Source organism: Rhinolophus sinicus, linkage group LG02 (genome assembly GCF_036562045.2).
Source record: "Rhinolophus sinicus isolate RSC01 linkage group LG02, ASM3656204v1, whole genome shotgun sequence".
Classification (NCBI taxonomy): domain Eukaryota; kingdom Metazoa; phylum Chordata; class Mammalia; order Chiroptera; family Rhinolophidae; genus Rhinolophus; species Rhinolophus sinicus.
Window position 1 is genome coordinate 266,584 of NC_133752.1, and position 14,752 is coordinate 281,335.

General features: G+C 55.3%; 1 protein-coding gene across 5 annotated transcripts in view; it reads right to left on the reverse strand.

Annotated features, from left to right (window-relative positions):
- The window catches only part of GAK (cyclin G associated kinase), a 53,132-nt gene that overhangs the window by 38,136 nt on the left and 244 nt on the right, over window positions 1-14,752 (reverse strand). For 3 of the 5 annotated variants that reach the window (XM_019712471.2, XM_019712469.2, XM_019712472.2), the window contains exons 2-5: window positions 4,845-4,906; window positions 3,835-3,894; window positions 2,944-3,058; window positions 597-739 (exon numbers count right to left, since the gene is read on the reverse strand). In XM_019712471.2, the coding sequence (XP_019568030.2) occupies window positions 597-739; window positions 2,944-3,058; window positions 3,835-3,894; window positions 4,845-4,906 (380 nt within the window). Of the gene's footprint in view, window positions 1-596; window positions 740-2,943; window positions 3,059-3,834; window positions 3,895-4,844; window positions 4,907-6,400; window positions 6,505-14,752 lie in introns of those variants that run through there. The other 2 variants (XM_074319945.1, XM_074319955.1) reach the window with 2 other exon arrangements.

Below are 14,752 nucleotides of genomic sequence, written 5' to 3' on the forward strand. Positions count from 1 at the left end.
ACAGCAAAAAGCATTTAACTTCATTAATAACTAGGAAAAAGCGTAATCACTGCCCGTAAGGTGCCCCCAGCCAGTAGGCTGGAAGAGAAGGGCAGCTCCAGGCCGGGAAGCCTGTGGCGCGGGGGTCCGGCGGCACTCTGCCCCTCCGGCCGAGACCAGGGTGCAGCGCGGCCCAGAAGCACTCCTGGCGATAGCACTGCAGCCTCAGGACAGCAAACGCTGCAGTGAAGGACAGGCACGGCCACACATGCAGGGGCGTCACTCCAGGGACGGGGAGTGGACACGCAGTGGCCCGAGCGTCCTGAGGAAGAGGCACTTTCCTCCATCCCATGACATGGAAGAATGGAACTGCAGCCCAGAAATATTGGGGGGCTAAGGGGAGCAGGGAGGAGCCCCAAGACCAGGCAGCGGGGAGCAAGGTGTCTGCATCAGCAGTTGGGTGACACGCATAGAGTCCTCTCACTGCTTCCAGCAAGAAGCTTCTGGAAAAGCCACTTCAAGTTACGAAGCTCCCACACTGGTCTGACATCAGCCGGCAAAGCCACTGGAGCCTCGCTGGCCACAGGCAGCTGGGGGGTGGGTGGGGGGGAGGGTACCTTGAGGTCTCTGTGGATGATGGGTGGCTTCTGCCTGTGCATGTGTTGCACCGCTCTGCACGTCTGGTAAAAAATCTTCAGGACAGTGTCACACGACAGCGGCCCTCTGGGTTCGCTTTTCCTCAAAAACTCCACCAGCTGCCCTAAGAGACAATTAAACTCGCATCACCAGAGCCCCCAGCGCTGACCCGCGGGCGCAGGGGAAGGGACCGAGGCTGCTCGGGAGGGAACAGCCACCGCGGATGTGGCCCACACACACACAGACCTCCGACCACAGGGTGTCAGTGACACGGCAGCTACAAGAAACCACAAACACGCCCATCTTTGCAACTGGCTCTTGCAAAACAGTCACTCATTTCCCGCCAGCATGACCTCAGTGAACACGCACTGCCCACTGCCGCACAGCCCGCACGCGGGACAAGTGTGTGCTGACAGCACAGAGGCTCTGGGCCCCTCCCGGGGCTCCCCACGTCGCCCAGGGACACCCAGACCTCCTGTGACTGGCCCCAGCCAAGGCCCCTCCATGACCACACTCTCTGCTGGAGACCCAAGTTCATGTCTCCAGCACCTGCCACGCTCTCAGCCCCCTGGACCAGCCGCTGTCCCCTCTCCCAGCCACACCTGCCTCACAGGCTTTGCCCCGACCCTCAAGAGGGCCTGAGTGACAAAGTGACCGTCAGACTGGCTGTGGGAGGGCCGATGAGCTGGTGGTGCACAGAGGGGGACTCACAACGTCCATGTCACTGGCCTCTGGTACAGAGAGAATGATTATTTCCACAAATAACCATTCCGTAGGTGGCAGGGGGGCCGGAAAGGGCACTGCGGAGGGCAAGATGGGGTGAGGCATGAGGGCCACCAGGAAGGGGTGAGAGACCGCTGAGGGTGGGCTCCCAGGAGTCCCCCCAAGGCCCTCCTTCAGTAGAGCCGGCACCCACGCCCTCCCCCTTCCCAAAAACTCCACCACACTGCCCTCCCCACCGATGCCGGGAACCCCTGAGCTAGCCTGAGCAGCTCAGGCATGTAGCCCCCAGCCTCACACGCCGCCCCCAGACTGGCGGTCCTGGGCAGTGTTCCTCGAGGTTGCCTGTCACAGGGAGGCGCCGCCCACGTGGGCGAGCGCTGTGAGCTGCCAGCGCCAGGCCCTACTCCTGACACTTCCATCAGTGCACGGCCTCACTTGTGAAATGGATCACACAGGTCTAGCTGAACCCACAGCCTTCTGAAACCCAAAACCAAAGAGACACAAAAGCGTCTGAGCCTCAGGCACAAGCAGGCCCCACTCGTGGCCAACGGCAGAGGCACCCCCATCACCAGCAGGACGTACGGGAAGCCACGGGTGGCCTCATCCTGCCGCCCCAGGTGTGCAGAGCAGGGCCTCGAGTGCCGCACACCCTGACCCAACAAGCCCCTGCTGATCCTGTCCACAGGGACGCCACGCTCAGTGCCGGACACGCAACCTGGTCAACACGGCGTGTGTCCTGCAGGGGCTGGGGAAGGACCTGGAGGTTCCGACCCGCAGACACCGTGAGCCTCTGAGAGCAAGCAGGGAGTGTGGACAAGCTGCGCAGCGAGTCTTCCGGAAAGGAAGAGCTAGTCTAGGGCACACTGCCGGGCACCGCACAAGCGCGGTCTCTGTAAGAAGAGGCAATGGCAACAGAGAGCACCGCACATGGATGACCGCGGCTCCAGCAGAGCTGTGGAGCTGGCACCTGCGCGGCTGCTCTGTGAGGGGACGCGGCACCAGGAGTGGCACAGGTGGCTCCATAGTGCCCGCCGAGCACTTTGCAGCTCATGTCCACCTTCTGCCCTCACAGAGGTGAGGATCCCGCCCCCCAGCTGCCCTCGCCTCCTGCCCACAGCGCTCACCTCCCTGCCAGCTACACTGTCTCCAGCTCCTCAGTGACAGCCCCTCCCAAGGAGGCGCCTGGGCTCTGGCTGACGAGGAAGCTCCCTGTGACGACACGGTGGCCCCTGTGCAGGCCGTATGAGTCCTGCCTCCACTCCTGTCCCGTGACAGCCACGCCAGCACCCGTCACCCCCTGAGACCGTGAACCCAGCACTGCGGGGCCACCACAGACACACACAAGACCGAGCCCCGCCTGCCTCTTCCACCCCTTGGCCACCACTGTGGCCCCTCGTGTGGACCTCTCCGCCCTGGAAACTCAGTGGGAGGCAGTGCCCACACCCCCCCACCCCCCACACCCCCATACCCTCCAGAGCACAGTGAGCGCCTCGCCCTGCTTTGGTCACATGCCCTCAGGGGCCCAGGCAGCTGCTGCTCTGGTCCCCCACAACAGAGCTTTCGGGGCCGCCGGCAGTGTTAGGGGCTGTCCCAGTGGGACGTTACCTTTGCAGAGCTCTGTCAGCAGCAGGAACTCGGCCTGCCCAGTGTCCGACTCCTCTTTCCCTATTGACGCTGCAGAACAAAACTGGACAATGTTGGGGTGGCCAGACAGCTTTTTCTGCAGGTGTCTCGTTAAAGGACAATGCGCACACCTGCACACGTAAAACAGATGCGTGCAAGACACTAAAAAGTGACTGTCCTAACAGTGTGTGGAAGGACCTGACAGTCTCCGAGCAGGATGGTCAGAGAGAGAACGGGGGCAACCAGAGAGGCAGAGGGAGGCTGAGGGAAGAGGGTGTGCAGAAGTGGGGGATGGGGCCAGGCCCATGCTGACCACAGGCCAGGCAGCGCAGCAGCAGAGCGGCCGTGGGGAGTGGACAAGTGAGGTGAGCACCTAAGGGCGGAGGTGGCCAGCGGGCTCACAGGGACAGAGCTTCGAGAGACGTGAACACAGATTCTGGCCGCGAAGGGCAGACCCCAGCTCAGGGAGAACACGTGCCAGCATGAAGAGCAAGCAAGGAGCTCCACAGTCCACCACCCGAGCACGCAGCCCTAGCCCGAGCGCTCCGGGCAGGGCCAAAGGGACAGCTGGGCGGCGGGCCAGGAGAAGTGACAGAGGCAGTGAGGGGCCCTGGTGATGGCCAGGGCACAGCAGCCAATCCCCTGGGCATGGAGACCTTGGGGTAGGACCCACATGTCCATTCCCACAACCATGGAGTCTTACTGCAGCTCTGGGAGTGAAGAATGAGGAAAAACCTCCTTTTTACTAGAAGCAGCACACAGATAAATCCAGGGAAAGCAAAAGGCCAATTCTAGTAGAAAGAAGCTCGCAGGGTGGCTGGCGGCCACAGCCTGAGGCTGGCCTGCCTACGGCTCTGTCCGGGAAAAGGATACCATGAAACAAACTTCCTGAATGATGGCTCTGCTCTTCTCCTCTTCACTGGACAGCAGTCTCTGCACCGGGAAAGAGCACACACATGGTCAGCACCTCTCAAGGACACAAGAAAAACAAAAAATAGGAGCCTTCCTCCAAATAGGCTAGAGTAAAGACAGTGAAAGAAAAGAAGACGCAGAAAGGAGGGCCACATCTTGGTCCCAAGTCAAAGTGGGGACCTTACAGCTCAGCCACATGCCACGGCTGGACCCATACCACTCCACGGCCAAGGCCAAGGCTGGGTCCACCCACTCCAAGGCCAGTTCCGGGCCCACCCCACTCCACAGCCAAGACCGGGCCCACCCCACTCCACGGCCAAGGCCGGCCCACCCCACTCCACGGCCAAGGCCGGGCCCACCCCACTCCACAGCCAAGACCAAGGCCGAGGCCAGGCCCACCCCACTCCACGGCCAAGGTTGGGCCCACCCACTCCATGGCCAAGGGCAAGGCCAGGCCCACCACTCCATGGCCAAGGCCAAGGTCAAAGCTGGGCCCACCCCACTCCACGGCCAAGGCCAAGGACAAAGCTGGGCCCACCCAACTCCACGGCCAAGACTGGGCGTTGCACCACCCCCAAACAAGCCCAGAATCTCTGAGGCCAGTACCCCAGGTAGCCCAGACGCCCCCTCCCGCTGTCCCACCATGTGACCCTCTATTAATGGGTACACTGTGGACACGTCCTTTACACGAGTGGCTTTTAAACTCCTGCCCTGACTGTGCAGTTTCGGCACTGTGAGGTCACTTTCTCCCCAGGCAGCGCCCCTAGTCCTCACCCCAAAGTCAGACACCACAGCTTTAAAGTCCCCTAAAACTCTGATGGCTTCTCACCATCAGAAGAGACAAGAGGACACACAGACTGGAAAAAAGAAACCAACAAAGTAACACGGATAAATCCCTCAGAACACTGTCACTTTGAGATTTCCTTTCAAACCAACCTGGAGCCCGATAAAACGTGGACGTCCTGCCTTACCTTTAGCGCGTACTCTCGGCCACTTCCCAGGTCTTGAGCTTCATACACAAATGCAAACCCTCCTGAAAATTAGGAAATCACACATGTCAGTTCAGTGCTATGATTTTACTCAACATCAAGCTTTTAAAATATCTTTACCAAGGAAAATACAAACTGGACTTGTAGACAGCAATTTGTTTTCTGCAAAAATAGTGGCTCCGATTTATGTAATGCCAGTTTTTAATTATCCTGACTCAGAGGCAGGAACAGAGATCAATGAAGGGAAAAGTGGAGAAAATCAGCAAAGCCAAAGCCAGTTCTGAAAACAAATCAACGAAACTGATAAATTCTAGCCAGACTGATCAGAAGACAGCAAGAGACCGACGGGGCAACTTACCAGCACCTGACAGCCTCGCCCCAATGTGGGAGAGAGAAGAGGGCACTGAAAGTGCAGAGTGACATCACACATGGACGTAGAACAAAGAATGTTTAACAAACCCTTAATGTTAAATAAATTAAAATGTTAGCACATCAAACCCAACAATAGATAAAAAATGATGACACATCATGACTAAGCAGAGTTGGTTTAACAGTTGAAAAGCAATGTAATTCTGTTGTTTTTAGGTTTAATTCGTGTAGCTTTTTCTACCTTCCTACAGGGAAAATTACATCATGAAATTAAAAACTGCCAACACACGAGGAAGAGGAGGAAACGTGCTCGACCTGACAAAGGACACATGAAAGCTCAAGGGCAGCACCGTGCTGGAGGGGGGCGGGCCTGGGCCTAAGACCAAAAATAAGGCAGGACACATGTTCTCACCACTGCTATCCAGTGTCGTACTGGACGCCCAGCCAGGCAGCCAGGCAAGAAAGAGAAAGAAAGGCACCCAGATTGGAAAGGAAGAGGCAAAAACATTTTTCTTTGCAGACAATATTGAGTGCGTATGTGACAATTTTGTGAACCCCAAAAGCCACGATACAAATGAGTTTTTGGAAGGCTGTGGGGTATCAGAACAGTGTACGAAAACCAGCTGTATTTCCACACAAGTTGGGTTAAGCAGAGAGACTTCAGAAACAATAACAACTATATGACCCATAAATGCAAAAATGAGAAATGGGTTTCATCAAAGTGAAGCACTTCTGTTTCTGAAACATGCTGTGGAGGCTGAAAAGGCCGCCGCCAGCAGGACGTCGCAAGTCACATTCCGGATAAGGGACTTCTGTCCAGAAAATACAAACAAAACCCACAATTCAGCAACAAGAATGTTAAAATATCTGAAAAGACACTTCAAATAGACGCAAGTGGCAACAGCATGTGAAAACACCTTCTCCAGCAGCACCCACACGGGACATGCGATTGGAACGTCTGCATTGAGCCTGAGCCCTGCGGGTGCTGGAGGACGGGTAGCATGGGTGCTTGCCCACTGCTGAGGGGACGTAAACCACCGTGACTGCTGTGGAAACCAAGCTGGCAACTTCTGTGGTCAGGCTCCCAGGTGTCTCCCCAGGAAGAACGAAGGCACACCTGCATATAAAGACAGGTATACGGCTGATCGTACTGCGTCACCTGTACCTACCCAAACGGGGAACGACCCATGTGTCCATCAAACGTGAACAGACACACCCGGTGGCCCAAGTGAGACACGACTCAGCAGTAAACAGAACGCAGGCTCCTGCTGACCTGCAGACTCGGAGGACTCCACACTCCAGAAAAAGTCATGCTGAGGGAAAGGAGCCAGGAAAAAGAAGGCAAACTTATGATTTCATTTACAGAAAACTCTAGAAAGTACAACTAATCTGCAGTAACAGGTCAGTGGTTGCCTGGGGGTGGAGCATGAGAAGGAAAGGTTGTCCCGGGGAAGGGGGTTGCGGAGGTGATGGGTTTGCCCAACTATTTCGATTACGGGCATAGTCACGAAGGTGTGTGTGCACTGTGCGTACAGTGTTTTGACATCTACGTGTGCAGTTTGTGGATCATTTGTACTGCAACGTAGCTGTGAAAAATTTAAACTATATAAAAAAATAGATGAAAAGAAATAAATGAAAATCCATGAGACAGACATAGCCAATGGCTGGTTTCACTGGTGGGTTCCAGCAAGCATTAAGAAAGCAGAACAATTTGTACGAAATCTCTACAACAGAGGAGGAGAAAGTAGTTCCTAGACCATTTTTTGAAGCTTGAGGGAAGACAATAAAAACACAATTACAAAGAGAATCAAATATATGGTGATGGAAGGAGAACTGATTCTGGGTGGTGAACACACAATGGGATTTACAGATAATGTAATACAGAATTGTACACCTGAAATCTATGTAATTTTACTAACAACTGTCACCCCAATAAAGTTAAAAAACCACAATTACAGGTCAAAATCACTCATTAACACAGACATAAAAACCCTCAGTAAACACCAGCAAAGCGATTCTGATAGAACCGAGTGAGGACAACACAGCACAGCCACGTGCGACCTGCCCAGGAAGGCACGGCTGCCGCAGCACCACCGCCAGGCGCCGCCGAGCGCAGCAGTGAGCAGCACCGGGGAAGTCGCCGGCTCGCCAGACAGAGAAAGCCTGTCAACATGCAAAGCCCACTCATGAGTTCTTAAAATAGTAAAAAGCTCAGCAAACTGGGGATCAAGAGAAACGTCTTCCATCTGAGACGTGGCAACTATGGAACCCTCTGGCTGGCATGAGCTTTCCTTCTGAGACGGACGAGGCAAGTGCCCACTCTCGGCACCACAGCAGGTAAACGTGCTGCTGGGGGACATCCCAGTCAGTGCACGGAAGCTGGGAAAAGACAAAGAACGAAGAGCTAAAACGGTCTTACCTGCAGATGATACGACTGTGAAGTCAGACAACCCCAACGACGCTACTGAGAATTCGAGACCAGGACTGTAACCTCAGCACCGCTCTGCGGTCCCCGACCGGCCCTGTGGCTGAGCCGTAGCCACGGGTGCTCGGCTTTCCGTCACCACCCACGGCCTTTCCACTCACCAGACCCGACGGCACCCTCACCCTGGACACGAGCGGATGCCCTCGCGCCCACAGCTCAGGCTGTGCGCTCCTGCCCCACTCTGAAGGGCCCTCCCTGAGTCACCCCCATCCCAGCCACTCCCTGTCCCCAATTTTGTTCCTCCTCCCTAACACTTTCTGATATGTGACAATGTATCACACATTCGTTTGGGTACCTGTTTACTGTCCCTCCCACCAGACTGTAAACTCAGCGAGGCAGAAATTTCATCCCTGTCACTGACATTTGTGCCACCAGCACCCAGAACAGTCTTGACGCGCACCGGGCAGTCGGACGGGGACTGGGCAGATGAACAGGCCCCGGCAGCAGAATCCCAAGGGAAAAGCAGACGTGAGCGCACTCTACCGTTCATACTGCATTTGACGGCCCAAGAGCAGGCTCTGTACGGGCTGCGGACAGGGGCGCAGGCAGGCAAAGGGGCAAAGGAGAGCAAGGGTGCACGCCCAAATTCACACTGGCAGCTGCCTCTGGAGAAGGAAACGCAGCAGGACAGAGGTCACGCAACTTCCGACAGTATCTGTGAGGTCCCGTTAATCAACGCCTGAGCCAATGCTGATTAGTTCTGGGGGGTGCGGCACAGACGTGGGTTCTGTAACTTGGCCCGCTGGTCTGCACTGTTGAAATTTCCTAATGAGACAAGAGCGTGCCCGTTTCAGGACTGCCTTCCAGCTGCACAAATGAAGACGTGTGGGCAGGGGCGGCTTCACACATCAGTGAAGCAAAACAGAGAAATCCCAGGAAGAGAGCCACACAGCTATGCCAGGTGGTCCCACGGAGGAAGGATGGCGTTTGCAGTAAATGGTGCTGGAGCGACTGGATATCCTTCGGCAATGGATAAAAGGGCTTTTGATCTAAATACCACACCTTACAACAAGGACTCAGTGTACAAATGTAAAGCTAGGAAACTTACAAAAAAGCACAGGGGAAAATCTGCCTGCTTTACATTGAGGCAGAGTTCCTAGACTCGGCAGCAAAGCCAAGTCACACAGGCAAGTGTGTTAAAAACTTTGCAAAAGCCCCTGTTTAGAGGGTGGAAAGACAGGCTGCTGACTAAGACAGTCTGACAGAGCACTCACATCTACAGTACATGAAGAACCCTTAAACTCAGCAACAACAAAAATACAATTAGAAAATAGGCAAAAGACACAGAGACACTTCACCAATGAGGAGAGACGGGCGGAAGAAGCACATGGCAGCCTTAGAGAAACACCAAGCAAAACTGCAGGGACGTACCACGACACACCTCTGAGAACAAGCACGTAAACACACGGTACAAATGCTGGCCAGGCCACTCAGACACTGGGTCAAGCTCTGTCCCCCAGACGTTACGGGTGGAAGTCCCGACCCCCACGTGACTGTGTGTGGAGCCAGGGTGCCGAGGGAAGTGGCCAGAGTTAGAGGAGGCCACAGAAGTGGCCCTGCTCCCGGGGGCGGGCATCCTAAAGAGGCAGCGCCCCCAGCAGCTCACTCCGTTCGCGGGCAAAGTTGGTGCCGAACAAACTATGGACATACCCACCTGGATGGCTCTCAGAGCCGGGGTGGGGTGGGAAGTGGGGGGTGAAGAGAGCCAACTCCACAAGCACGTGGGGCATTCTTCAAAGGACAAAATTAGAGCAATGGGGAGATAAGTGGTTTCAGGGCACAGTGTGCCTAGGAAAGGACATGAGGGACCCGTGTGGGGATGGGAACTTCCGTGTCTTAAATGTATCAATGTCGAGATCCTGGAGGTGACCTCACTCTAGCTTTCAAGATGTCACCATGGAGAGAATTGGGCGAAGTGTCCTGGGATCTCTGCGTCACTCCCAACCACTGCACGTAAGTCTGCAGTTATCTCAAAATTAAGTTTAAGTGAAAATAACAACACAGCGAGTAAAACGAATCAGGGAAAGACAGGCCATGCACGCTAAGATACCATAGTGTGCAGTCACTTCCCTGGGTATGTTCTGCAACAGGAACCAGGCACAGACACCTGACTGCCCAGGCTGAGCACGGCTCCAGGGCAGCCCAGTGGGGGCAGCAGTGACCCACCCGTGGCCGCCTCTCTTCCTCAAGCACATGTGTGCGTCATATAAAAACAGGACTTGTGTTCAGGAGAAGAAACCCCCACAACTCCCGCCAGTAAGAAATTGGAAAAAGACTGGAACGGACACTTTACACACAAAAGACACATGACTCTAATAAGCAGGTGAAAAATGTCCAATGTGGTTTCATCAGGCAAATGAAAATCCAATCACAAGTAGACATGAGTGCGCGCGCACACGAACAGACACAACGAAAATGACAGACGGCAGTGCATGCTGGCAAGAGTGCGAAGAAGGGTCTCTCCACTGCTGGGGAGGGAGAAGGGGTTCTGCGCTGCTGGGGTGCAGGTGGCACTACTGTGGGGGAAGGGTCTCTGTGCTGCTGGGGTGCAGGCTGCACCGGAGTTTGAGGGAAGGTGCTTGGCAACTGAGGTATTTTACCCGAGAGAAAGGCAAGCATAAGGCCCCAAAAAACGTAAGAAAGTACTCTTGGCAGACTTATTCATAACAGCTCCATGCAAATACCCAAACGTCGTCAGCAGCGAGTGGATGGACAAACTGCGGCAATGGACAGAGTGCACGTGAGAATCACGGTGCCGGCCCTGTGAGCACGGCATGCCAGGGAATGTTCCGGAAGCGGGGGTAGGGGGGCATGAGAGGCTTTCTGGGGTGACTCCTGGTTCTTCATCTCGACAGGTGTTTGGCTATACAGGTGCATGCACCTGTCAAAGCACTTAAATTCTGCATGTTTTACTGTACATCAGTACCTCAATGTAAATTGTTTTTAAGTTAAACAAAACTAGGCGCAGGACATGAGTGCGCAACTCTAGGCGGGAGGGCAGAAGGCCGACCAGCACTGACAGGTGCTCCAATGCACGAGCCAGAGACACACTGGTCAACACCCAGACGCCACTCTTCAAGGGACGTGTATGGGGACGAGAGTCTGGCAGGGAAGCCACAAAGGGTCCCAGACACGGGGTGGCACAGGGCATCGAGCACCAGGACAGTGAGCACCAGGGGCACACCCCCCATTCAGTGACCTCAGTGGGTTGTCAATCAGCAGAGTCCACATTCTACACACACACGGTCACTGGCTGTCTTACAGGGACAGGCCCCCATGCAGACAGCGGGAGCCCAGAGAGGAGCAGGCCAGGGCACCCCACAGCGACCTCCTCGGGGGGACGTCCCCCCATGGCGTCCCACTCCAGGCACCTGCACGCCGCAGGCAGAACCTGGAGGGGTGCTGGTTACTGTAAACCGTCAACGTGGAGCAGCGGAAAGCTGAGCTCTGGCTGTGTTCAGCTCCCACCCGCCCCAGCAATGCCCCGTGCAAAGCAGCTCAGGAGTCCACTGCCACCTGCATGTGCTTGAGACGTTGCTCCCTCCAGGACCAGCTTGACAGACAGCCCGGCTGTCACACAGACTCAGAACTTGTGCTCTGGCAGACGTCAAGGACCCTGGGCCCCCAGCCCATATTCTACCACCCACCAGTCGGTGGCTCTGGCAAGCCCGGACCTCAGCCACCGTCAGGCTCACAGTCCATAGGAAGCACCAGGCTCTGCCTGCCAAACAGCCGGAGCCCCACAAACGTGGGGGTGGTGGCCACGCTCACTGCTTCACGTGGGCGTTACTTACAGCAGACGAGGGGCAGATGGTAAAGCCACCAACCTGCAAGCAAGGAGACTAAGAGGGAGCAATTCATCAGGTGCGAGACGTGGGCCACACGCCAGGCCCCCGAGCCCTGCTGCGAAGACCCTGGTCACTGGAGAATGATGACTTCCGCTCAGCACCCTTGGGTGGCTTCTGTTTTGTAGAACTTAAGACACACGCTCCAATGACAGAAGGACAACGCAGTGCTGAGGGACCTTTGGAGTGGGGCAGACAGTGGGGAGAGCAGCCCCTGCTCAGGCCTCTGGGTCCAGGGACAGGTACAATGAAACAAGGCCGATAAAACCAGGATGTGAGAAGACACCCAGCACAAGACAGCTTCCTACGTGGAAAGGGGACGCGCTATAATGTCAGCGTGCCGTGACCACGGAACCATCTTCTATGGTCCACCTAAAAAACACTGCACTGTGGATACCTGTGGAGGGTGTCCTGGCCCAACAAAGATCCTCTCCTTCCATCTGGCCAACCTCTGGGGTTTCCAAAATGTGCAGCCAGGAGTCGTATCAGTCCTGCGAACACCAGTCCATACGGAGTAGTCTTGCACCCTCTGCCCATCACAATACTCTATGCTGTGAAGGGAACAGCCCTCCAAAAGCAGTGGCGGCGAGGGGGATGTGGGGGTGGGGCTAGGACTGCAAACAGATGGCCCGGAGTTGGTATGAGGTGTACCCTCACGGTACCCCAGAGAGAACACACAACCTTGAGCAAGAACCACATTACGTTCATCAAAGGCCATGCATGGCACACAAGTGTCCCAGCAAACAGGTACTGACTGACTGAAATACCAAGCAACCTCTAGGTAAACACACGTGACCAGTTACACTCGGATTCCATGACAGGTGTGTGGCCTTGTCTTTTTTTCATGAAGAGTTGCCCACATACCATCTTGTCCACCTAGCTGCCAGTGAGTCGGAGAGGAAGCAGCCCGAGCGGGCCTTGCTGTGCTTGACGGGCACTTGATTTGGCAGCGGTGACCACCTCAGGCACCCATTCTGGCAGCAGGACATGGGAGTCAGCGGATCCATAGCAGGAGGACCCAGGAACTACCCCAGAACCCATTCGGCCGAGCGTCTCTGATACTGTGGGTCCACCCAGGAGTTTCCTTTTTTTTTTTTTTTTAATGAAAACTTAGAGAACAAGTTCTGAAAAGATTAGAAAGCTATCTCACTCCACATATATTTCTGCCTACAACCCATTTCATGCTATAGGTACAAATTCCAAAAAGCTATGAAAACCCATATTCTTTTTCCTAAATCGTTTGACAGCAAAACCTGATTTATCGGGGTAAGACCTGACATGAACTGATGTGGGGCCATTTAAAGACGTAATTAGCCCACAGTGAGGATAGTTACGCATTTACTCATACATATTAATACATGTATGTATTTGATTACAGAATACTTCCCAACCCGGTGGGAGTATCCCAACACGTACAGAACACATGTTACCTTTCAAAACCTGAAGAATTCTGAAATGCTCAACATCGGTACCCAAGCTTTAGGCTTGGGACGTTCCCCATATTTATACACGACAGCTTGTATTTCACAGCCTATGTGCTGAGGTTGCTGTTTTATGTGCAAGACTTCCTACAGGTTTCTTACCGTTTCAGTTCAGAAAGACACTTCACAAGCTTTTGAGGCTTCAAGCCACCTATTAAGCTTAAAAGGAGGAAATCTACAGTTCACAACTGTATTTTTACCTCCTTACTTGCCTGATTAGCAAAGGGAATAGGCTCTTTTGCACAACCGGGGTGGTCATTATTCCTTGTCTTCCTGGGCACCTAGCAATGGGCCCGGGTCCCTCTTTACGTGACCCACCTCCCATCTGCAATTACCCCTCCTAGCCCCTGGCCCTGCTCCTGGCCCTGGCAGGGGTGCATTCACGCCCCTCCCACTTCAGCTTGGCCCTTGGGAACCCTCCCCACTCTCTGCTCCTCCCCTAGGGTCCCCCTGCACGAGGGTCCCGCTGCACGGTGCTGTCCTCTGTCATTGGAGCATGTATCTTATTTTAAGTTCTATAAGGCACGGGCCACCTACTGTGCACTGTGAATTTCTTAAAGAACCAAAATAATTGCCTGGTATTTTCAGAATAAATGACTTGGTCTGGAGGAACTCTCGTCGTTCCAGCAGGAGTGAGAGGACACCACACTTCAGCATGTTAGGAGAGGCACTGGTACCTCTGAAAGGAGAAGAGCCTGGGGTGTTTCTCACCAAATCACACCCCAAATGTTTCTTTCTGACCAGAGTGGAGAAAAAGCGGGTGATGATCCTCCGGACAGAACATCCCCTCCAGCCTTTAGGACCGATGACAGCAGAACGGTCAGCGGGTTTCCCGCTTCAAACTGAGCCCAAACGGCAGCAGGGGTGGCCATGGTGACAGCTGAAGCTACAGCCCTGAGAGCTTCCACAGACAGGTTTGGTCTTTCGCGTTGTACCAGTCCCTCACCCCGTGTTAATGTGAGGGAAAGAGTTCTGTTTCGGCATCAGCCCCAACGCCAACTGTGCCAACTGTGCGTGGCCAGCGAGCATCACGACCAGTGAAATCTGACATGTCCCCGTAGACGCCAACGAACAAACCGTAAGGAGAATCCAGGGGAAAGGGGACTGCACCAACACTAGTGGCAGGTTCTCTGCGAGTAAGGGAGAGGGCATTCAGGAAGCCGGAACACCGTGTGGGGAAAAGCTGACCAATTACAAACTGACCCGGAAATGCCTCCATCGCTGGCCAGTCAGACTGAGGCAAGGGGAACACTCGGCGGCAAAAAGGAGGACGCAGGGCTGTGGGACACGCACTGCCTGTTTGCCCCAACAGCCAAGGCGACCAGGACGGAGAACACCCACAATCAGGTGCGCAACACCCACACTCCGCTGAGGGGCGCCAGCGCCTTGTCCCGAGGTCCAGCCCTGTCCCGCCGCCCCCACAACAGCCCTCGACGTGAAAGGAAGGGCCACGTCTCACGCTCGCCTCCAGACTGCAGCCTCTGGTCCCCCTCCATCTGCCTCCACTGCGGCTCTTCACCCACGCGCGCTCTCCACCTGCCCACGGCCACGGCCCCTCCACCAGCCGCAGGTCAGCCCCACAACTGCGGCGACGACCACCTTGCGCCGCCCGACCCGCGCCCCCGACCCCGACCTTTCCCCGGCGTCGCCCGGCTCGGCCGCACGCCCGTCCGCCCCGCGCTGACCCTCGGCGACCAGCCCGGGCCTCAC